The sequence below is a fragment of the Bufo gargarizans genome, chromosome 5, assembly GCF_014858855.1.
Source record: "Bufo gargarizans isolate SCDJY-AF-19 chromosome 5, ASM1485885v1, whole genome shotgun sequence".
NCBI lineage: Eukaryota > Metazoa > Chordata > Amphibia > Anura > Bufonidae > Bufo > Bufo gargarizans.
In genome coordinates, this window is record NC_058084.1 from 432325868 (window position 1) to 432350856 (window position 24989).

At 44.1% G+C, this 24989-nt stretch overlaps 1 protein-coding gene across 1 annotated transcript; it reads left to right on the top strand.

Moving 5' to 3' along the window:
- The first annotated feature begins 5270 nt into the window (after positions 1 to 5270).
- Positions 5271 to 21434, top strand: GJD4 (gap junction protein delta 4). Its single transcript, XM_044292691.1, has 2 exons — positions 5271 to 5334; positions 20389 to 21434. Exons 1-2 carry the CDS (start codon positions 5271 to 5273, stop codon positions 21432 to 21434), a joined length of 1110 nt encoding a protein of 369 aa, XP_044148626.1.
- The last annotated feature ends 3555 nt before the right edge of the window (positions 21435 to 24989 follow it).

Genomic DNA, 24989 nt, shown 5'->3' on the forward strand with positions numbered 1-24989 from the left:
CCAGATCCGTTTATAATGGATGCAGATGGTTGTATTATCAGTAACGGAAGCGTTTTTGCTGAACCCTGTTGGATCCAGCAAAAACGCTAATGTGAAAGTAACCTTAATTTGCTGCATGAAAGATCCGTTGTGTTCCGTTCCGCAAAATGGGGTTCCGTTGTTCCGTGATCCGTTTCCGTTTTTGTTTCCGTATGTCTTCCTTTATTTTTGGAGGATCACCAGACATAAAGGAAAGTCAAAAAAATCTAAGTCAGGTTTGCCATGCAACTGATAGGAAAAAAACGGACGCGGACGACAATATTGTGTGCCTCTGCGTTTTTTTGCTGTCCCATTGACTTGAATGGGGCCGCAAACCGTGTTCCGCGAAAATAATAGGACAGGTTCGGTGCATTAGCCGAATTTTCAACGGACCCATTGAAAGTCAATGGGTCCGCAGAAAATCATGAAAAACGGAACAACGGACACTAAATAAAACAACAGTCGTGTGCATGAGGCCTTAATCTGATGAACAAGTGTTACATCGGGTGGTCTGCAGCACATTTACAAGCACGGATTATCGGGAACGTTTGTAGTGATGTTCGTTCCTGAAATTCTGCCGGACAATTGTGTGGTTATAAATCCACCATTACACTTGTGTCATAGAACAATGGTAATTCACACAATGATATCTCACCACAGGACAATAAGCACAGTGATGTCACAGAACAGGAATAATAAACAGTGATGTCACAGAACCTGGGTAATAACGCCATAGGGATAATAAATCCGGTGAAGTCACAGTACAGGGATAGCAAGCACAGTGGTGTCACAAAACAGATAATAAATACAGGCATGTCATAGTACAGAGATAATAAACAGTGATGCCACAGAACTTGGGTAATAACACCATAGGGATAATTAACACAGTGATGTCATAATACAGGGAGAATAAACAGTGACATCATAGTACACAGATGATGAACCCAGTAATATCTCTACACAGTGATCAATAAACATAATGATATAATAACATATGGATAATGATCAAAGTGAAGTAACAGTGAGAGTGCACCGACTAAATACACAGTGATGTTACAGTACATGGATAATAAATAGGGATGAGCGAATCGACTTCAGCGGATGAGCGAATAGATTCAAAGCTATTGCATCGCGCAGTCTCGAGAGACTAAGCATAATAACTTCAGAAATTGATTTATACTGTAAAAAAAATTCCCAAACTTTTTTACAGTACAAATTAATTTATGAAGTTATTGCGCAAAATCTGACGAGACTTCGCAAAGCAATAACTTCGGCTCATCGGAGCCAATACATTCTCCATACAGTATTGAAACAAAGTTTTATGCGAATCGACTTCGGATGTTTCATCCAAAGTCGATTTGCTCATCCCTAATAATAAACACTGTAAAGTCATAGTCCGATCAGTGATTGAAAGGCTTTCCTCTATGAGGAGGAGCTCCTATCACTGACTGACAGCCTTCCCTCCAAGAGAAGGGGGTCCTATCAGTGATTGACAGCCTTCCCTCTATGAGGAGGAGGTCCTATCAGTGAGTGACAGCCTTCCCTCTATGAGGAGGCAGTCCTATCGGTGATTGGCAGCCTTCCCTCTATGAGGAGGAGGTCCTATCAGTGAGTGACAGCCTTCCCTCTATGAGGAGGAGGTCCTATCAGTGATTGACAGCCTTCCCTCTATGATGAGGAGGAGGTCCTATCAGTGATTGACAGCCTTCCCTCTATGAGGAGGAGGTCCTATCAGTGATTGCCAGCATTCCCTCTATGAGGAGGAGGTCCTATCAGTGACAGCCTTCCCTCTATGAGGAGGAGGTCCTATCAGTGATTGACAGCCTTCCCTCTATGAGGAGGAGGTCCTATCAGTGATTGACAGCCTTCCCTCTATGAGGAGGAGGTCCTATCAGTGATTGACAGCCTTCCCTCTATGAGGCGGAGGTCCTATCAGTGATTGACAGCCTTCCCTCTATGAGGAGGAGGTCCTATCAGTGAGTGACAGCCTTCCCTCTATGAGGAGGGGGTCCTATCAGTGATTGACAGCCTTCCCTCTATGAGGAGGAGGTCCTATCAGTAATTGACAGCCTTCCCTCTATGAGGAGGGGGTCCTATCAGTAATTGACAGCCTTCCCTCTATGAGCCCTTAAAGGGAACCTGTCATGTGGATATTTGATTATAATCTAACTAATTATATACAATCATTAACTACTAAAAAGTACCTTAGATGTATTCACTTACTGGTGTGACAGATGGTTACCTCATAATATACACACAAAGATGCCGCATGCTAATGAGCTGATTGGAGTCCAGCGTGATGTCATTGAGTCCAGCGTATATTTCATTCAGAGCTATAGCCACTCCCCTGCCCACCTGCTGCTGATTCATATGGAAAATAACTGTCATTCAGCAGCAGGTGGGCGGGGAGAGTCAGGAGCTCATGAATATTCATGACTCATCATTATCAGTATTATCAACTGGAGCTTTTCAATACAAGATGTTGGCAGATTGACTGGGTCAATTAAAGAAAGTGACCCAGCATTTTGCTAAGCGAATCAGTCACTTATTTATGTTGCCCTTAGGACACCTATAAAACTGGTGACAGGTTCCCTTTAAGCTCAGACACCAAGTTCTATGTGACAGGTTTCCTTTACCTAACCTCTTCCACACGCTTTGGGAAAGAATGCAGTCGGAAATTGACAACCACAGTGGACTTTATACCCACAGCATGTCAATTTATGTCATAGATTTTCACCATGGATTTCACCTAGGATGACATCTGTGATTAACTCTACATGTAAAACATGTACAACCAATTTTTTCCGTTCAGTTTACGTCACATGCACAGATCTGCTCCAGTGTTAAGCCCATCTGATTAGAGCAAGCTCAACCAGATGTATGTTGTGTCTATTTCTCTCACATGCATTTCTATATTATTTTTGCTTGTTTTTATATATCATTCTTGCAGGATTCTGATACTTCAGGAATGTGAACTGACGCTTAGTCCTGATGAAGCTAAGTAAATGTGACACATTCTTTGCAGATTAGGTCTAAAATGTCTAAAACAGGTGCATGGTGTTAAACAGCAAGAAAGGATGGAAGTGCATTCTTGTCTATTAGTAGAATGTAACCACAGCTAAAAATGTCAGGAGACTATAGATGAAAATATTGCGCTCTGCTGCTTTTTTATACAGAGCATAATACTCTTCTAGACAGAAAAATGTATACATATATATATATATATAATTGTAATCATGATAATACCCGATGGCATCAACATACACCGCAATAGGACACCATGGGTTTATACACTATTTTGGTGCTCTGCACTAGAGTAAGGATCATTTCAGATGACTGTAATCAATCTTAGGGCTCGTTTACACGACCATTGCCGTATTGTGGCCCGCAACAAATGAGGCACTGGCTGTGTGCATTCCGCATCATGGATGCGGACCCATTCACTTGAATGGGTCTGCAAATCCGGAAATGCGGTGAGGAACGGAACAGAAGCACTACGGAGTGCTTCCTGGGATTGCGTTCCGTGCCTCCGCACCGCAAAAAGATAGAACGTGCTCTATCTTTTAGCGGAACGGACGGATCGCTGACCCATTCAAGTGAATGGGTCCATGATCCACATGCGGCTGGCCCACGGTCAGTGCCCGTGCATTGCAGACTGCAATTAACTTCGGCGGATCCACCGCCAGTGCAGGGCCTTTATTAAGACCGGCGTCTAAAACGCAGAGCTTAATAAATGTGCCCCTTAATGCCTGTGTTTATTTTTGGAGAGACTGCAAAGTGTCCTTTAGAGAGAATGAGCCTGGGAGTACTACTGCCTTCATCATTGATGCTGCCTATACACTGCTATTGGGAGAAAGACACACTTTGATATGCTCTGGATTTGTACCTTCTGCTTCTCTTTGTACTACTACTACTCCTATCATCGGTCCAGTAAAGAAAGATTTTATTCATTACAGCCAATGGGCCTGGTTACCGTCCTCTGACCACTGTATCTGCCCTCCTGCCTTGCACCCTGCAAAACTGTTCACCTGCAAGGGCAACCTAACTATCATTTTGCAGGAGCCCCAATATCAGAGTGTGCCCCAAAGGAAGAAAAGATGCGCCCTTCATTGCCACCGTGAACTGTGAATACTTCAGGGCCACAATTACCACTCCCATCCTCTCTGCCCTTGCCTCCTCTCCAGGTTGCTGCACATGTAGCACTACTATTACTGTAAAATCTGACAGAATTTTCAATATAAGCTCCAAAGAGAGCCTCCAATTTGCATGTGAACAGAGCGTATGAGAAATCTCACTTTATTGTAGTGTATTGTGTGTGTGTGTGTGTATATGTATATATATATATATATATATATATAGTTAAAAAAAGTAATAGTATTAATAAATATGGTAACAAAAAAAACTGTAAAACATCAAAAAGTAAAAGCATAAATAAAACAGTAATATATTAATAATGTTTAACAAATAAGGACATTCCTAGAGGTTATAAAATAGCTACATCTTATCATATACAGTACTGCAGCAATGCTTTGGTGTTTATTCACACAGTACAGTCTAAAATAAGACATGATAATACCGCATTATGTGACCATATCCTTATACGGTATATTCAAAATTAAAAGTAAAAAACATTGGTAAAACTGAATTTTCATTTATTATGTTTGCATACTTTAACAGTAATAATAAAAAAAATAGACCGTGTTCTATACAAATTGCAAAAAAAATTAAAAATAAAATACATCACTTGAATTACATCTGACTATTGCAAAATATAAGCTATATTTTCACAGTGTATGGTGACTGTGTTTGGCGATTAAGTGGTTAAATTCAAAAATTGCCTTATACATAAGCACAAATAATGGGAAGTGTGACTGTCATAAAGAGTAATACTCTTTCAACAAAGTGTCTGATATGTATCCCATGGGAATTTATAGACGTGTGTCATTCCATGTTGTGATCTCTTTTTCCGACAAATATTTCAGCAATTTTCACATACTGGAATGCTCTTGGGTGGTAAGAATAGCCACAATGACTGGGATGACTCTGGTTGTCTTTTGTCCTGCAGCATTTGTCAGACTAGACTGACCACAGAGGTAAGAGGAGCAAGGACAGAAGCTGCTCAAGTGATGTCTGCCTGTCTTCGAGTCTGAAAGCACGTTTTTTTTTTATTTTTCCGAAAACTTTTTATACATTAACAATACTTTTAGAATAATTTTGATTCATCGGTAGAAGGTGGGGGAGCCTAATCAACAATGGAATATTTTGACTCAATGGGATATTTGATCATTACCTTCAACTACAATGTTACTGTAATTGGTGAGTATTTTTTTTTTTTTATGCAAGTTATGAATATGAATCTAAGAATCTGGACAGATGCCTTTGATGTCACTAAATGATAACAGGCTGAATACTGACGAATAATTACTTGTCTCTAGTAAAACATAGTTTAAACCATTTATATTGAATATTTCAAGTAATATTTTACAAAAACAAATTCAAATTCAAACAAAAATTTGATTAAATTCAATATTATTAGAAAAACATAACATTTCCATTTGTTGTAAATGTCTTATTGAAAATATTTAATTATTAGATTACCTATATAATGTATCTATCTAATTATAGTTATTGATAGTGACTGATTATTGTGTTTATAGTGTTTTTTAAAAACTATTTCAATATTTACTGTTGATAGTGGTTACTACTGTTTTCATTCCTACATGTATGATCAAATTCCTAATATTAATTATGCCAAAACTTGTTACGTAAATAAAATTACAGGATTCTGAAGTTAGATATATTTTTACATATATTTTCTATATCACACATCTACCTTGCTTGCTAGAAATCCTTTTAGAATCTTCATTTGCAATATTTAGAATATTCTGTAAATTAGTAATATACAATATAATCTATGTGCTGTGAAATAAATGACATACTAGTATTTATAACCTTGAGTTTTCATAAAACTTTTGATATGTCATAGACACAGGTAGGGTTCTGAGTGGTGAGACTCTCATTGATCACCACAACGAGGATAGAGAAGTGCTTGTATATTGTTCTCTCTCCTCGTTGCAGTGGAAGGGAGACGGATTCAATAGAAAGTCTATGGGCCCATCTCGATTCCATCCTATTAAAGGGATTATACTAAGAAAAGTATTGCTACAAACTAATTTATATATTTTTTTTAGTAGGTTTAAATAAGTAGGTTAGCATTATAAAATGATTTTAAAAAAGCACCTTTTTGGGGCCTAAAAGAACTTATGTTGGTGTCAGAGATAGTGCCCTCTACTGTTTCTGCTTTGACAAGATCCACCTTCTTCAATTATTGGCTGTGGACATGCATGCTTAGATGCAGGCCATTCATGCTATGGTTTTTCTCTGCTTGTCAAAGGAAGAGAGCTGTTTCCTTCTTCTCCTCTTACAAGTAGGGAAGATCCTCCTTTGGCGATGTTGGCATCTGTCATCTGGAACTCTAACAGCATAACAAAGCTCCAGCTTCTATAGGTAGCTGTTACGGCAGTGGGTATAGAACCACTATGTCTACCAACAGATTTCACTTTGGAAATTATCCTGGCAGCGCCTTGGTATTCACCCTTTAACCCCCTGTACAGGTATCTGGACTTCACTGCAGGGGAACCACCAGTCTGTTTCCTCCTTGGGTAGTCTCTGCTGGATTGACAACTGACCCACTGGGGTCACAGACACCAGGGTGGAGCACCGAGGGGTCAGGAAAAATTGTAGTCAGGGACAGACCGAGGTCAGGATAGAGTACATGCTTAAACGTAAGTGGTCTGAGGTCAGGGCAGGCAGAGGAGGGTAAATAAAGAGGTCAGGCACAGCCCAGGCCCAGCAGCGTAGGGCCAGAATCGGGAAACAGGCAGAGGTTGAAAACAGAGACAACACACCTTCGAAAGCAAGCTATAGAACCTATTGCTCAGGCACCCTCCAACATGGAAAGGTGCCTTAAGTACACAAGGTAGCTAGACATAGGCTGGACCATATTAGGGTGCACGCCAGCTGCTCCTTAAGGAGCTAAAGGGAGCATACACCTTATGAGCACAGGAAGAGAGACCAAGCTGGCATGCAGGACCCAGCTTGTGTGAAGGGACAGAGCAAGTGCTGTGGGAAGGGGAGAGGAGGAGGAAGGTCCGCTCCACTGGAAAGCCGAAACCTGGGACAGGTGAGCAAGACACTGGCAGCCACAGACTGTCACTGTAACCTCAATGCTGTAATGATCCTAATGCACTCCTGTAAGAAGAACTGAAGAAGAGTCACCTTGTGCGGTGCTGTTGGTTGCCCACAGGACAGAAATGGCTAGAGAAGGAGTGATTTACTTGTCTGAAAATGAGGAATTTGTTTTTGATCTGCATTTTAGCATCCTTAGCATAAGAAATATGATTTATATTAAGACCTTGAAATTTCTGTTTGTAGGATAACACCTTTAAGTGATTGATATGAGCATGCTTATAAATATAGCTGTCAATCACTGAGTAAGACCACGTACTGGACTCCTACGCCCTAAGCATTGAAAGGGCAGGGTTTTATATGAATAAATTGCAAGTTTTACCAAATGTTTCCCTTCAAAACCATATCTCAATCTGCTCAGCTCCTCAGCTCCTTCTGCTCTATAACATGGTGTGTGTACAATGTGAGTGGTTCCCTTTAACCACTTGAACCCCGCTAGCTGAAACCCTCTTCATGACCAGACCACTTTTTACACTTCTGCACTACACTACTTTCACCGTTTATCGCTCGGTCATGCAACTTACCACCCAAATGAATTTTACCTCCTTTTCTTCTCACTAATAGAGCTTTCATTTGGTGGTATTTTATTGCTGCTGACATTTTTACTTTTTTTGTTATTAATCAAAATGTAACGATTTTTTTGAAAAAAAATGACATTTTTCACTTTCAGCTGTAAAATTTTGCAAAAAAAACTACATCCATATATAAATTTTTCACCAAATTTATTGTTCTACATGTCTTTGATAAAAAAAAAATGTTTGGGCAAAAAAATAAAATGGTTTGGGTAAAAGTTATAGCGTTTACAAACTATGGTACAAAAATGTGAATTTCCGCTTTTTGAAGCAGCTCTGACTTTCTGAGCACCTGTCATGTTTCCTGAGGTTCTACAATGCCCAAACAGTAGAAAAACCCCACAAATGACCCCATTTCGGAAAGTAGACACCCTAAGGTATTCGCTGATGGGCATAGTGAGTTCATAGAACTTTTTATTTTTTGTCACAAGTTAGCGGAAAATGATGATTTTTTATTTTTTTCCTTACAAAGTCTCATATTCCACTAACTTGCGACAAAAAATTAAAAATTCTAGGAACTCGCCATGCCCCTCACGGAATACCTTGGGGTGTCTTCTTTCCAAAATGGGGTCACTTGTGGCGTAGTTATACTGCCCTGGCAATTTAGGGGCCCAAATGTGTGAGAAGTACTTTGCAATCAAAATCTGTAAAAAATGACCGGTGAAATCCGAAAGGTGCACTTTGGAATGTGTGCCCCTTTGCCCACCTAGGCTGCAAAAAAGTGTCACACATCTGGTATCGCCGTACTCAGGAGAAGTTGGGGAATGTGTTTTGGGGTGTCATTTTACATATACCCATGCTGGGTGAGAGAAATATCATGGCAAAAGACAACTTTTCCCATTTTTTTATACAAAGTTGGCATTTGACCAAGATATTTTTCTCACCCAGCATGGGTATATGTAAAATGACACCCCAAAACACATTCCCCAACTTCTCCTGAGTACGGCGATACCACATGTGTGACACTTTTTTGCAGCCAAGGTGGGCAAAGGGGCACATATTCCAAAGAGCACCTTTTGGATTTTGCAGGCCATTTTTTACACATTTTGATTGCAAAGTACTTCTCACACATTTGGGCCCCTAAATTTCCAGGGCAGTATAACTACCCCACAAGTGACCCCATTTTGGAAAGAAGACACCCCAAGGTATTCCGTGAGGGGCATGGCGAGTTCCTAGAATTTTAAATTTTTTGTCACAAGTTAGCGGAAAATGATGATTTTTTTTTTTCCTTACAATGTCTCATATTCCACTAACTTGCGACAAAAAATAAAAAATTCTAGTAACTCGCCATGCCCCTCACGGAATACCTTGGGGTGTCTTCTTTCCAAAATGGGGTCACTTGTGGCGTAGTTATACTGCCCTGGCAATTTAGGGGCCCAAATGTGTGAGAAGTACTTTGCAATCAAAATCTGTAAAAAATGACCGGTGAAATCCGAAAGGTGCACTTTGGAATGTGTGCCCCTTTGCCCACCTAGGCTGCAAAAAAGTGTCACACATCTGGTATCGCCGTACTCAGGAGAAGTTGGGGAATGTGTTTTGGGGTGTCATTTTACATATACCCATGCTGGGTGAGAGAAATATCATGGCAAAAGACAACTTTTCCCATTTTTTTATACAAAGTTGGCATTTGACCAAGATATTTTTCTCACCCAGCATGGGTATATGTAAAATGACACCCCAAAACACATTCCCCAACTTCTCCTGAGTACGGCGATACCAGATGTGTGACACTTTTTTGCAGCCTAGATGCGCAAAGGTGCCCAAATTCCTTTTAGGAGGGCATTTTTAGACATTTGGATCCCAGACTTCTTCTCACGCTTTAGGGCCCCTAAAAAGCCAGGGCAGTATAAATACCCCACATGTGACCCCACTTTGGAAAGAAGACACCCCAAGGTATTCAATGAGGGGCCTGGCGAGTTCATAGAAATTATTATTTTTTGGCATAAGTTAGCGGAAATTGATTATTTTTTTGTTTTTTAAAGTCTCACTTTCCGCTAACTTAGGACAAAAATTTTAATCTTTCATTGACTCAATATGCTCCTCAGTGAATACCTTGGGGTGTCTTCTTTCCAAAATGGGGTCAGTTGTGGGGTGTTTGTACTGCCCTGGCATTTGAGGGTCTCCGCAATCATTACATGTATGGCCAGCATTAGGAGTTTCTGCTATTCTCCTTATATTGAGCATACAGGTAATGAGATTTTTTTTTCCGTTCAGCCTCTGGGCTGAAAGAAAAAAATGAACGGCACAGATTTCTTCATTCGCATCGATCAATGTGGATGAAAAAATCTCTGCCAAAAAAAAAAAGGAGGGGAAAGGCGTCTGCCAGGTCATAGGAGCTCCGCCCAACATCCATACCCACTTAGCTCGTATGCCCTGGCAAACCAGATTTCTCCATTCACATCAATCGATGTGGATGAATAAATCATTGCCGGGATTTTTTTTTTATATACAAAGTGTTTGCCAAAGCATATGAACACCGCCTCCTCCTCAGCTCATATACCTCGGCAAACGTATCTTTTACTGCAGAGTAGAAATCTCGTCTTGCAGCGCCGCATACACCGACTTGCGTGTAATCTGACAGCAGCGCAATGCTTCTGTCAGAATGCACATCAGTGCTGCAGCTAGTCGATCGGTTGGTCCACCTGGAAGGTAAAAAAAAAAAAAAAAAAACAGGCCGCAACGCAATAATTTTATTAACTTTGCAACAGAACATATAAACTTTAACTTTTTGAACTAAACATTAACCTTTTTGCTTACTGGTGTTTTTTTTTACCTTTATAGAACAAACCTCTCCTTCCCCATGGGTCAATGTGCAAAGCGCAAATCGCCCAAAGATGTGGCGAAGTGCGTTATGCACTTTGTCCCAGGTGAAAGTAGAGGTTTGCAGCAGCTGTGTGAGTGAATGGGCCCTAATAGCCCTGTGTGCCTGTCCTGGTGAGATGATCCCTATGCTAATAGTGTACCTGTGAGTGGTACTTCCGGAAACACTCTCCAAAGCATAGGGCAGGGTGGTCAGGACAGTCAGGACAGAAATAGCGGGTGTCACGCCTTATTCCACTCCTGTTACAGACACAACATCTTTTTCGGGGTGACGGTTGGGTTGAGGTACCAGGAACGACATTGGGGAAATGTCGCTCGTGTAGACGGCTAACTACACTGGTGGATGGGGCCACGGAACCTCCTGGGTACAGGAGGTTCTCGATGATCTCTTCCTGAAATTTGAGGAAGGATCCAGTTCTCCCAGCCTTACTGTAGAGAACAAAACTATTATATGCAGCCAATTGAATCAAATATACAGACACCTTCTTATACCAGCGTCTGGTTCTGCAGGAAACTAAATACGGAGACAACATCTGGTCATTGAAGTCCACCCCTCCCATGAGCAAATTATAGTCGTGGACACAGAGGGGCTTTTCAATGACACGGGTTGCTCGCTCAATTTGTATTGTCGTGTCTGCGTGAATGGAGGAGAGCATGTAAATGTCACGCTTGTCTCTCCATTTCACCGCAAACAGTTCTTCGTTACACAGTGCGGCCCTCTGCAAGATGGGTGGTAACGAGCCGTTGGGGGAAGCCCGCGCGACTAGTTCGCGCGGTGCCACAGGCGCCAATCCGTTCTAGAAACAAATGCCTAAAGAGGGCCACACTTGTGTAAAAATTGTCCACATAAAGATGGTACCCCTTGCCGAATAAGGGTGACACCAAGTCCCATACTGTCTTCCCACTGCTCCCCAGGTAGTTAGGGCAACCGACCGGCTCCAGGGTCTGATCTTTTCCCTCATAGATCTGAAATTTGTGGGTATAGCCTGTGGCCCTTTCACAGAGCTTATACAATTTGACCCCATACCGGGCGCGCTTGCTTGGGATGTATTGTTTGAAGCCAAGGCGCCCGGTAAAATGTATCAGGGACTCGTCTACGCAGATGTTTTGCTCTGGGGTATACAAATCTGCAAATTTCAGGTTGAAATGGTCTATGAGGGGCCGAATTTTGTGGAGCCGGTCAAAAGCAGGGTGGCCTCTGGGACGGGAGGCGGTGTTGTCGCTAAAGTGCAGGAAACGCATGATGGCCTCAAAACGTGCCCTGGACATAGCAGCAGAGAACATGGGCATGTGATGAATTGGGTTCGTGGACCAATATGACCGCAATTCATGCTTTTTAGTTAGACCCATGTTGAGGAGAAGGCCCAGAAAAGTTTTAATTTCGGAAACTTGGACTGGTTTCCACCGGAAAGGCTGGGCATAAAAGCTTCCCGGGTTAGCGGTTATAAATTGTGTGGCATACCTGTTTGTTTCGGCCACAACTAAGTCTAAGAGCTCCGCAGTCAAGAACAGCTCAAAAAATCCCAGGGCCGAAGCGATCTGAGCTGTCTCAACCCGAACTCCAGACTGGGCAGTGAAAGGGAAAACTACAGGTGCGGCTGAAGTTGGGGACTGCCAATCAGGGTTTGCCAGCACCTCAGGGATTCTAGGGGCTCTACGGGCACGTCTTTGCGGTGGCTGCGACGGGGTCACTACTGCACGTGCCACCGTACCAGCTTCAACTGCCCTTCTGGTGCTCGCTACTTCACCATGTTCTACGGCAGTGCTGGTACTAGGTCCAGGGAGGGCTGCGCTGCTGGTGTATGCCTCACCACGTAATCCGACAGCAGCAGCCCCACTCTGCTGCTCTTGAAGCGGATCCTGCGCAACCTGCGGTCTAGCGACACGGGGCCGGGTACGCCTGGTGCTATCAGGGACCTCATCCTCCTCGTCCGAACTTTGGGTCAGAGAGCCACTGCTTTCTACAGGTTCGTATTCTGACCCGCTGGATTCATCAGATGAGGGTTCCCATTCCTCATCCGACTGGGTCAGAAGCCTGTAGGCCTCTTCAGAAGAATACCCCCTGTTTGACATTTGGGCAACTAGATTTAGGGGTATTCCCTGAGACTACCCAAGAAAAAAAAGCAAGCCTGTCTTACAAATGGGAGGCTAGCCAAGTACCGGAGGCCGCTGCGGTTGATAAAAAATATCAAAACAGATTTTTTTATCGCTGCAGCGCGTGTAAAGTGAATGTGCAGTGATCAAAAAAATAATTTTTTTTGTCACTGCGGTGGGGCGGGTGTGGGCGAACGCACGTGTGGGCGACTGATCGGGCAAACACTGCGTTTTGGGTGGAGGGCGAACTAAAGTGACACTAATACAATTATAGATCTGACCGTGATCAGTTTTGATCACTTCCAGATACTATAAAAGTACAAATGCTGATTAGCGATACGCTAATCAGCGAATCAGTGACTGCGGTGCGGTGGGCTGGGCGCTAACTGATCCCTAAACTACCTAACCAAGGGGCCTAAACTATACCTAAAACCTAACGGTCAATACCAGTGAAAAAAAAAAGTGACAGTTTACACTGATCACTTTTTTCCTTTCACTAGTGATTGACAGGGGCGATCAAAGGGGTGATCAAAGGGTTAATTGGGGTTCAGGGGGGGTGATCTGGGGCTAGTATGTAGTGTTGGTGTACTCACTGTGTAGCCTGCTCCTCTGCTGGATCCAACCGACGAAAAGAACCAGCAGAGGAGCAGGGCAGCCATATAACAGATCATATTTACTAATATGATCTGTTATCTGGCGCTCTGATTGTTTTTTTTTAAATCATCAGCTTGCCAGCCGCGATCATTGGCTGGCAAGCTGATGACGCGACTCCCCTCGACGAAATGCCGGCCCGAACTGCGCATGCGCGGGCCGGCAAAGCGCGTCATCTCGCGTCTCGCGAGATGACGCGTATATGCGTGACTGTGCGCAGCGCTGCCGCCTCCGGACCGCACATCTGCGTTAGGCGGTCCGGAGGTGGTTAAACTACTGATTTTAGTATGACTGCTTTGGTAAAAAAGGAATGAGATAAACTTTGCCCTGCTGGCATACTTGCATCCCACTCTATGTGGAGGTCTGTCTCATCTATATCTGCTATTATGAGGGAAAATCTATGTTTATTTTTTAAATCAATTTTTTTATTGCCCAATCCATCAAAAACAAATGATGAAGCTAATAGTCTTGGTTCTAAAAAGTCCACTTTTTTTATACAGACAGCCCCTATATAGATTTATTTAGGATTTATTTATTTGATGCACTTATATAGCGCTGACATATTCCGCAGCACTTTACAGACATTAGCATCACGCTGTTCCCAATGGGGCTCACAATCTAAGGTCCCTATCAGTAAGTCTTGGAGGAAACTGGAGTACCCAGAGGAAACCCACGCAAAAACAGGGAGAACATACAAACTCCTCGCAGATGTTGTCCTTGGTCGGATGTGAACCTAGGACTCGGGTTCCATGGTTACAGACTTCAAACAAACCCTGTATGTTTTTGGTTCTGCTGCCATATGTTATGGTACAGTTACATGCACTGATTGCGCAGGCAATGATTGGGAAGGAACTGTTCCTTCCTGATAATTGATTGCTCGTCAGATATGAGAGTTGTATTTACATGTAGAACTCACCTCCGCTGTATGGGGCCGATCAATGGCTATATATCAGATGTCACGATCATGTATGAATGCGGCATCATAGGGGTACAATGACGGGGAGCGGCACAATTGCCGCTCCCTATCTTTGCACCCACTACTTACAAAGAAATGTGCTTCTGTCACGGCGGTGTCTCGGTTGTTGTAGTGACACGTCTGCCGTGCATGCAGTTGCCAGGGGCAACGTGTTATGCGAGTTTGTGCACTGCTCCCTTTATCTTTGTTCCTTCCCAGTCTGGTGTGTGTGGGGTTAAGGTGTGGAGCTAGGTGTTTTCCCGGTGTGGCCTCATGGCTCTACTTATTCTGGTGCTGTAAGCGTGAGGTCAGTGGTATTCCTGCCTTGGTTGGTGATGGAGCTTTGCTCCTGTCTGTACACAATAAGTACAGCTCTGGACACTGTTGCCCCCCTCACACACAACAAAACCCCAAAAAACTCAGACAAGCTTCCAGGGCTGCTGAGCGGCGATGGAAGAAATCCCATTCTAAAGATCAATAAACTGCATACAAACAATCCCTCCTCATATTCAAATCCTCACTCACTGATGTAAAACAGGCCTACTTCTCATCTCTCATATCTTCCCTGGCCCTCAGCCCTAAACAACTTTTTAACACTTTTAACTCCCTTCTCCGTCCCCCAGCTCCCCCACCCTCTCCTCTCATCTCAGCCGAGGACTTTGCCGCATACTTTAAACAAACGATAGTCAACATCAGAGAAAGCTTCAGTGCTCAGTCCCCACAGACCCTCTACACAACTGCTCAGTCCTCTTCTCCTGAAACCCGCTGCTCCACCATTACAGAAGAAAAACTCTCCACTCCACTCTCCAGATCACATCTCACCACCTGTGCACTTGACCTAATCCCATCCCACCTCATCCCTAACCTCACCACAGTGTTTATCCCAGCCCTAACTCATCTCTTCAACCTATCACTAACCTCTGGTGTCTTCCCCTCTGCTTTTAAACATGCTATTATTACACCATCCTCAAAAAGCCTTCACTTGACCCATCTTCTTTGTCCAGTTATCGACCCATATCACTTCTTCCTTCCTTCCTCAAAGCTGCTTGAACAACATGTCCATTCGGAACTGTCCTCTCACCTCTCCTCCTGCTCCCTCTTTGACCACCTACAATCTGGCTTCCGACCCCACCACTCGACTGAGACTGCCCTTACCAAAGTCACCAATGACTTACTAACAGCCAAAACCAAAAAAACATTACTCTGTCCTCCTTCTCCTTGACCTGTTCTCTGCCTTTGGCACTCTCGACCACTCCCTTCTGTTGCAAACTCTCTCATCTCTTGGCATCACTGACCTGGCCCTCTCCTGAATCACATCATACCTCACAGACCGGACGTTTAGCGTCTCCCACTCTCACACCACCTCCTTGTCTCATTCCCTCTCTGTTGGTGTCCCGCAAGGCTCTGTCCTAGGACCCCTGCTCTTATCTATTTACACTTTTGGCCTGGGATATCTCATAGAGTCCCATCGCTTTCAGTATCACTTTTATGCTGATGACTCACAAATCTACCTCTCTGGTCCAGACATCACCAACTTACTATCCAGAATCCCACAATGCCTATTTTCCATATCCTCCCTCTGCTCCTCTCGCTTCCTAAAGCTTAACATGGATAAAACAGAATTCATCATCTTTCCCCCATCTTGCTCAACCCTCCCCGGTCAACCAAGTCCGCTGCCTTGGAGTGACCTTGGATTCTGCCCTCTCATTCCGACCGCACATCCAAGCCCTTTCTACAACCTGCCGCCTCCAACTCAAAAACATCTCCCGTATCCGCGCTTTCCTCAACTTTGAATCTGCGAAAATGCTTGTACATGCCCTCATCATCTCCCGCCTAGAATACTGCAACATTCTCCTCTGTGGCCTTCCATCTAGCACTCTCACACCCCTCCAATCTATCCTCAACTCTGCTGCCCGACTAATACACCTCTCACCCTGTTACTCCTCTGCCTGTCCCCTCTGCCAATCCCTTTACTGGTTCCCCATTGCCCAGCGAATTCAGTTCAAAATACAAAAAAATACATACAAGGCTGTCCGCAACCTGTTCCCTCCTTACATCTCTGAGCTACTTTCCTGATACATCCCCACACGCAATCTCCGATCCTCACAAGAACTCCTTCTCTCCTCTCCTCTTATCACCTCTTCCCACAATCGCCTCCAAGATTTCTCCCGTGCATCCCGCACACTCTGGAACTCGCTACCCAAACATATCAGACTCTCACCTATGGTTGAATCCTTCAAAAGAAACCTAAAAACCCACCTCTTCAGACAAGCCTACAATCAGTGACCCTGCTGCCTCTACAGGTGAAACTCGAAAAATTTGAATATCGTGCAAAAGTCCATTTATTTCAGTTATGCAAATTAAAAGGAATTGCATTAATGCAGCTTAAAATTTGAATTTTGTGAAAAGGTTCAATATTCTAGGTTCAAAGTGTCACACTCTAGTCAGCTAATTAATCCATACCCCCTGAGCAAAGGGGATCTCAAAATTGTGACTTTGGGGCAGGGCCGGCGTCAGAACCCGGCAAACCCGGGCAAGTGCCGGGGCCCACTGTAAGTTAGGGGGCCCACTCGTCTCCGCGGCGGCCCCTTTAAAATGTTTGCCAGAAATATTTGCGCAGCGCAGCGCCTGCTCGCCGTCCGAGCCATAATTATTCATGTTGCGCAGCGCAGCGCCCGCCCCCTCTCTCACGTGATCCTCTTCTCTTCTGACTCCGAGTCCAGGCACCGCACGCCGCACAGATCAACGAATCCAGCGATGATCCTCATTTGAGTCTGACTCACTGTAAGCCCGCCCCCAGCCAGCAGCAGGCCTGATAGCCGAGCCCAGAGGAAACCTGGCGCCCAGCCCAGAGGAAACCTGGAGGAGCTGAATGCTGCTGCTGGACTCGTTTTAAATTTAGAATTAAGGTGAACTAGTAACAGTCACATACCAAGACCAGTTCATGAATGTTTGCCAATAAACTGTATAATTGATTTCATGTGTTCTGGTATTTTCTTATAGGAGTTTATATTGTGTTTTAGGCCGAATGCACACGTCCGCATTCCACGGCTGTGAGCGGTCCGTGGTATCCCGGCCTGGCATCCTGCTGAGAGCAGGAGCGCACGGCGTCATTGGTTTCTGCTATGACGCCGTGCGCTTCATGCCGCCGCTGCACTACAGTAATACACTCGTATGATCTATACGAGTGTATTACTGTAGTGCAGCGGCGGCATGAAGCGCACGGCGTCATAGCAGAAACCAATGACGCCGTGCGCTCCTGCTCTCAGCAGGATGCCAGGCCGGGATACCACGGACCGCTCACAGCCGTGGAACGCGGACGTGTGCATTCGGCCTAAAACACAATATAAACTCCTATAAGAAAATACCAGAACACATGAAATCAATTATACAGTTTATTGGCAAAACTTCATAAGAGGAAATTTTCCTCTTATGAATTTTTGACAATAAAGTGTATTATTGATTATCATTTTCTTATAGGAGTTTGTTTTAAGCCTCATTCACACGGCCGTTGTGTGCCCATGGCTGTATTGCGGCCCGCATACGGCAGGTCCGCAACGCAATACACGGGCACCGGCCCATGTGCACTCCGCATCACAGATGCGGACCCATTCACTTGAATGGGTCCGCAATCACAGAGATGCAGAACGAACGCATGGATTGGAACCCCATGGAAGCACTATGGAGTGCTTCCGTGGTATTTCTGGCCATGCCTCCGCACCCCAATAAAATAGAACTTATTCAATTTTTTTGCGGGGGGCGGACGGTTAACGGACCCATTCAAGTTGAATGGGTCCGGATTCGTCCCGGCCACTGCATGGACGTTGCCCGTGCATTGGGGACCGCAACGGATGCACAACGGCCGTGTGCATGAGGCCTAAGGGCTCTTTCATACGAGCGGATGCCGTGCGGGTAATCCGCTGCGTGAAAGAGTGCCAAGCCCCGTCCAGGACAGCAGAGACACGGAGCAGTAACATGATTGATAATGCTCTTTGCCTCTCTCTGACATTTTTACTACAAAATGACAGTGAGATACAGTTGTCACTGTGATTTTGTAGTAAAATTATCACAGAGAGGCAAAGAGCATTATCAATCATGTTACTGCTCCGTGTCTCTGCTGTCCTGGACGGGGCTTGGCACTCTTTCACGCAGCGGATTACCCGCACGGCATCCGCTCGTATGAAAGAGCCCTTATGCCCCTTGCAGACTAGCGTTCCTCCCGCAGCAAGTCCACATCGCAGCACCCGGCCCAACCTCCCAGCGCTGCCGGAGGTCACATAGCATTATATTGATTGATCTAACCCTTAAAGTTCTGGAATGTATTGGATAACTGGCATAATGCTGTTAGTGTCATCTAATACATTCCAGGACTATAAGGGTTACATAGCATCATAAATCAATATAATGCTATGTGAATCCCATCAGTGCTGGGAGGTCAGGCCGGGTGCTGCGATGCGGACTCGCTGCGGGAGGAACGCTTGTCTGCAAGGGGCCTTAGCACAGGGGGGCCCACTGAGGCTTTATCGCCCAAGGGCCCACATGAACCTGGAGCCGGCCCTGCTTTGGGGTTTCATAAGCTGTAAGCCATAATCATCCAAAATTATAACAAATAAAGGCTTGAAATATCTTGCTTTGCATGTAATGAGTCTATCTCATATATTAGTTTCACCTTTAAAGTTGCATTACTGAAATAAATTAACTTTGCACAATATTCTAATTTTTCGAGTTTCACCTGTATACCGCCATGACCAGCTTCACCCTCACCTACTGTGTCCTTATTCCATACCATGTAGATTGTAAGCCCTCACGAGCAGGCCCCTCTCTCCTTCTGTACCAGTTTGTAACTCGTATTGTTTATGCTTAGTGCAGTTGTCTGTATTATGTATGTATACCCCTTTTCATATGTACAGTGCTATGGAATGAATGGCGCTTTAATAATAAATAATAATATTCCATCTGTCCTGTATGAGGGCCACCTAGTTAGACATCAATGTCTCTCCTATTTCTTCCCCTTGTTTCTATGTTCTTTACCCATCCTCACTTGTTGTTTTGTTTAGAGTGGTTTATGTTCAGGGTGTGTTGTTATGTCTAGTTTGGTGTTCCATGTCTGGTCTGTTTGGTGTTTGTAGTCCAGCATGGTTGCTAGACATTTCCTGTGTCTGTCTGTGCCTTCGGTGAGAGGGTTTCTGGGTTCCCCGTAGGGGAACTACAAGTCAGTGAGCAGCTCTGCCTGGTGCCGCCATGCATCCCGTCCGCATGGGGTCCAGGTAGCTATTGCTGTTGATGTTCCACCCTGTTGCTGCGGCAGGTAAGTGCTTGTTGTTTCGGTGTGTTGTTGTATCACTGAGTTCTTACCTGCCGATCCAGTTGCAGTTCACTGTCTTTACCTATCTTTGCTGCTAGGCCTGTGGAGACTCCTGTTCATCCATGTTGTGGAGGAACAGGTTGTCTCTAGTTCCTGAGCTTAATTTCAGGAATCATTAGGGAGACTCAGGGTCCGAGGTTCCTGTGTATGAGCCCGCCTACCATCAGTATCTGCTCATACGGATAGGAGTCAGGACTAGGATCAGGGTTGCAATAGGAGGTGACCTGCTCCCTTATCCCGGCATCCAGGCCTAGTTTCTACTCCCGCATCCTATCAGTGTTCGGTGGGGAGTTTCCTTCCACTCCCCACAGTGACAGCTTCATGACGAACTAATTCATCATGAAGTGGATCTTTTTGTAAAATTCGGTGAAGCAGCCAAATCGAATTTTAGAGAATTTTGCTCAACTCTAGTCAAGAGATAAAATTTCCCAGTAAAGCAAAGTGTAATGCAACCATAGCACACATTTAGAGAGGCAGCTGTTGACAATGACTTCAAGGGCCTAAAGAGCATCAGGTGGGAAAGCCTGAAATAAAGGGGTTGTCTTTCCACTTCTGCTGTACCATTTCATGTTGCCTGCGCTGTCACAGCAGTTTTTCAGGTGACCTATCTTTAGCATTTAGCACAAGAAATTTAAATGACATTGTCAGATTTTTTTGTGTTTCAGGCAAAATCTGGTTAACACTGATGATCCTTCTAAGGATGGTCATGGTTGTTCTTGCTGGATACCCACTCTACCAAGATGAACAAGATCGATTCATCTGCAACACATTACAGCCCGGTTGTTCCAATGTCTGCTATGATATTTTCTCTCCCATGTCCCACATGAGATATTGGCTTATTCAGACTGTCACAGTCTTCTTACCCTATGCTTTATTTAGCGTCCACGTCTTCCATAAGGTGATGACATATATGGCAACATCAAATGACAACTGTAGAAAAAGTAACTCTTCCACCTATCATGGAGTGGGTTTACAAATGGAAATACTTGATTTCTCACAAGCTTATCTTGTCCACGTAGTGTTGAAAATTTTATTGGAACTTGGCTTTGGCATTGGTCAATACTTTCTTTTTGGCATCTTAGTTCCAAGTAGATTCAGCTGTTCTCAGGAACCATGCACCAATAATGTTGATTGCTATATCTCAAGACCAACTGAAAAGTCCCTAATGATGATTTTCATTTGGGGTACTGGCATTGTTTCTCTGATTTTGAGTTTTGTTGATCTGATTTGTATCTTTCATAGAAGAAGCTATTCAGAGAAGATTAAAAAGCAGCTACTGCTCCTCGAAAACGATTCTCTAAAAGGTGGTTGCTGTTCAGAAACCCCTCCACACACAAAGCTAGCTGTGACTTCAGACCAGATGGTCATCTACCCCAACTGCCCTTCCCACAACCTTGAGAAAGCATGCGAACAAGTCAAAGGTGACTCCCATTCCTTGCCTTCATTGGAAGGGGAAACCGCTTCATTTCAGACTGAAAGCTCTCGTCAAGACGTGGGAAAGTCTAATATGAATGCAAACAGTAATAAGACCTGCTCCTGGCAAGTGAACGTGGTATCAACTGGAAGCAGTACATTTGGAAACGAACATCATCTGCTCACCCAAAGGCAAGCAAGGGCTAAGAAAGAAAATTGCAGTAATCACAGTCTGGCGGATGGATCACAAATGGACAAAAACTCTGAATCAAAAAACAAAAAATCTGAGTGGGTCTAATGTATCCATATATAATATGAGAAATAGGATTATTTGCTGTTGCTCATTGTAAGTTATATCCTTTGATCGGCAGCTGAGTTTTATCTCACTTACAGTATTAGATAATAACTAGTTTCACATTAGCGCTAGACATCTCCGGTAGGCTGTTCAAGCAGGGCGTCGCCAGAAGCCCGCCGGCCCCATTAACTATCCGGCTGCAACACGGCAAATATGCTGAGAATCGGCTGGACTAAAACCGCTGTTCAGTTATAGTTATTGGGGTCGCCTGGCCTTTAGGCAGCTTCCGGCAATGACGGATCCAGACATCTCCGGAGGCTGTTCTGGCAGGTTGCCGGTCTAGTGCTAGTGTGAACCTAGATTAAAAGATACAAGTACTGAAGAGTGCTTACATGAGTCCAAAATAGTCAGTTTTCTAGTATTTATCTTTTAGGCCTTGTTCACACTATGCCATTTTGGTGCATTTTTATATGTTTCATTTCTCAACCCTAAACAAAACAACTATATAATTTCTAGAGGAGCAGGTGCATGGAAACCAATATATCCATGTTGCCTTATTGCAATGTTAAGGGCCAACAGTACCTATCAAGGTCAGTCAAATGCGAGAGTCCACTGCAGGAAGTGGAGGAGGGGTCCACGGCCACCTGCACCATTGTTAATTATGTTTTTACGGCCTGCATAGTCGGCCAACACACAAATCTTAGTTCAGCTCTGAACCCGGACATATCTCCTTTTTCACCCAGGCAGCCCCTCTGATATGAGCATCGGAGCTTTTCATGCGCCGATGCTCTCCCTTGCCCTGCGTCGCACACAAAAAACTATATAAAACATTAGATCCAGTGGCGTGTAAAACAGGCTAGAGCAGCGCTAAAGCCCGCCCATTAGTGCTGGTGACATCATCAGTAACACTGCTAGGCAGAAGCCTCCGCCGAGCTGTGTAAAAAATATAAACAGATGCTCCGATGCTCTGATCAGGGGGACTGCCTGGTGGAAAAAGGGGATATGTCCGGGTTCAGCTCTGAACCCAGACAATCCCTTTAACCTGGAAGGACTCCTCTGTTTATTGCAAGGCGATGTCTATGGTTAGAAAAAAAAGGCTGCTTTTGCTTAAAGGAACCTTCCGGTTGCATAAAAAAATTCACTGGACAACAAATAGTCTCCTTTTCATCTTTTTAATTGCAGATCCACAAATACCCGGGCTCATCTGTCTGTGCTGCTTCTCAGACTATCTAGTGCACACTGTTCATATGGTAGCCCAAACCATTTGTCCAGCCCTGGTCTTGGATTGGCCAGTACTGGTTTGTGTGAGCATATATGAACACATAACTACACAACTGTCTTCATGGTGCAGTAGATGGAGCTGGTTATTGCAGCGCTGCTCCTAATAAAGTGAATGCAGTTACCACCTCCATCCCCTGCACAATGGACAGAACTGTGCACTTCCTTCTTCCAGTACCAGAGCCAGGGGAAGACTGAGAATTTAAAGTGGCCCTGGAAAAAAACTAAAAGTATTTCCATGTTATAGGCGGTCCAGAGTGACAGATGGCAGGACCAACACAAGTAGGGATACCATTTGCAGCACAAAATTCCACCCAAGCCAGAACCAAATACAACAGAGCAGCACAATATACTACCCCAGAAACTGTTCTCCTGTGGTGGCTATCAATAGCTGCCATGTTCTGTCCTCCTCTAATTGTTCTCTTACCTGCAACATGCTGCTTGGACCTCCCCTAGTAATGACCTCTATAATGCCCCAAGATTTTGCTCCCCAACTGACCAGGGAAATAAAAAAATTAATTACCCGAGTCCCGTGCCAAGTACCATTCCAGCCTGCAGCCTGAGATGCCTGTGTCCCTGCACCATCTTTAGACTGCATCGTATAGTGGCCTATGAGATTGAACAGCAATGCTGGGAGCCAAGGGTTCCCACGCCCGGTTACAGCCATAGCCATACATTACAGCCATAAAATTGAATTCAGGAGGGCATCTTTAGCCACCGGCCAGCCAGCGTTAGCTATCCCTGAGAGGATTATGTGCCCAGCCAGTAGCAGTGAGGAGGGATTGGACAGCCCCCTGGGTATTGGCCTACATTTTCCTGTAGGGTCTATGGCCAGTCCACTCCTGGCCACAGCTATAGCAAAACAACTGATTGGCTGGATGCGAGATGTCAGGCCATCAATAATCAGGTTGTCTGGGGTCTATCTTGAGCCATCAATATCAAAAGCCTGGACAACCTCTTTAAACATTTTTTGCTGTTATTGAAATCCTAATTTTATAAAGAAGCCTATAGGAAAAATGCCAAATACACGCCCCTAGTTGGAAGCTAAGGGTCTCACTGTGACGATTCACATCCAAGGACCCACATACACCCAGAGCTGGTTATGGTTTTGTCTATGTTGGATTTATCTGAACAGTATAATTTTTTTATGCATAGTTGATTTTTTAAAAATATTTTATCTTAAAGATTTTGCAGCAGAGAATGGAATCGCAGCTTGTTATCTTTGTGGGAGAAGAAATTTAATTGAGCATTTGAAGGAAGTGACTTTCATTTTTTAATAGTTCATAGGACTACTTAAAGGGGTTATTCCAATATAACAACTTATCGTCTATCCACAGGATAGGAGATAAGTGTCTGATTGGTGGGGGGTCTGATCAGTTAAAATAATTGGGGCCATGTTCCCCCATTTGAATGGAGCAGTGGAAAGCATGCCTGTCCACCACTCCATTCAGCTCTATGGGACTGCCGGAGATGCTTGGCTAGATATCTGGCACCTCTATAGAGCTAAATGGATCAGCCAGCCATGTGTCTCCGCGGCTTCATTCAAATGAGGGAACATAGGCAGCATTTTGGCCCCAGCGATCAGACCCCTGCCACTCATACACATCCCTTGTCCTATGTTGTAATGGGACAACCCCTTTAATATGTGTACTTAATTACTAGCTTAGTCTGTGTTGTGGGCCATAATAAAAGTATTATATATTATAGGGTTTCTGTGTCTGTCTATAATTATTTCTCAGTTTTTTATTATTTTGGTATCATAGCTTAAAGGCTATGGATAACTTAGGAGCACCTTTTTTTATTACTAATTTGGTATTTTGGGCTAACAATTTTGTACTGGTTTGGCTTCTGCAGCTTCTAGGTTTCCATTCATAGGAGCTGCAGAAAGCTGTTCTGTGATAAATCTGTCAGAGAACGCATTTAGCAGCCAGTTCCCCGTCCCTTCTCTCACCTCCGCTGAATGATTTTCTAAGCTGATTTATCTAGAAATCAGAGTTGAATCACTATTAACCCATTCACCATCCTAGATCATCTAAACTACAATAGACCTCCAGATATTAGAAATGAACCCATAACTACCTTCACTCACCATGAATAATGGGTATCATTATTAACCCATTCATTGTAGACCAACATATATAATAGGTTTTAACGACTAAACCACTCTAGACCACCAGGCGTATCACTGGAGTATTATCACTAACTTATAAGTACATGTGTAATGTAAAGCGTCACTTACTATTTGCCATGGAAGAAAGCAAATCTCCTGTCTGTGAGAGT

Excerpts from the sequence above, each read along its gene's own strand:
- GJD4 (XM_044292691.1), top strand. The coding sequence starts at position 5,271 with ATGGAATATTTTGACTCAATGGGATATTTGATCATTACCTTCAACTAC. Across the intron at positions 5,335-20,388 it reads CTACAATGTTACTGTAATTG|GCAAAATCTGGTTAACACTG; the intron begins GTGAGTATTTTT and ends TTTGTGTTTCAG.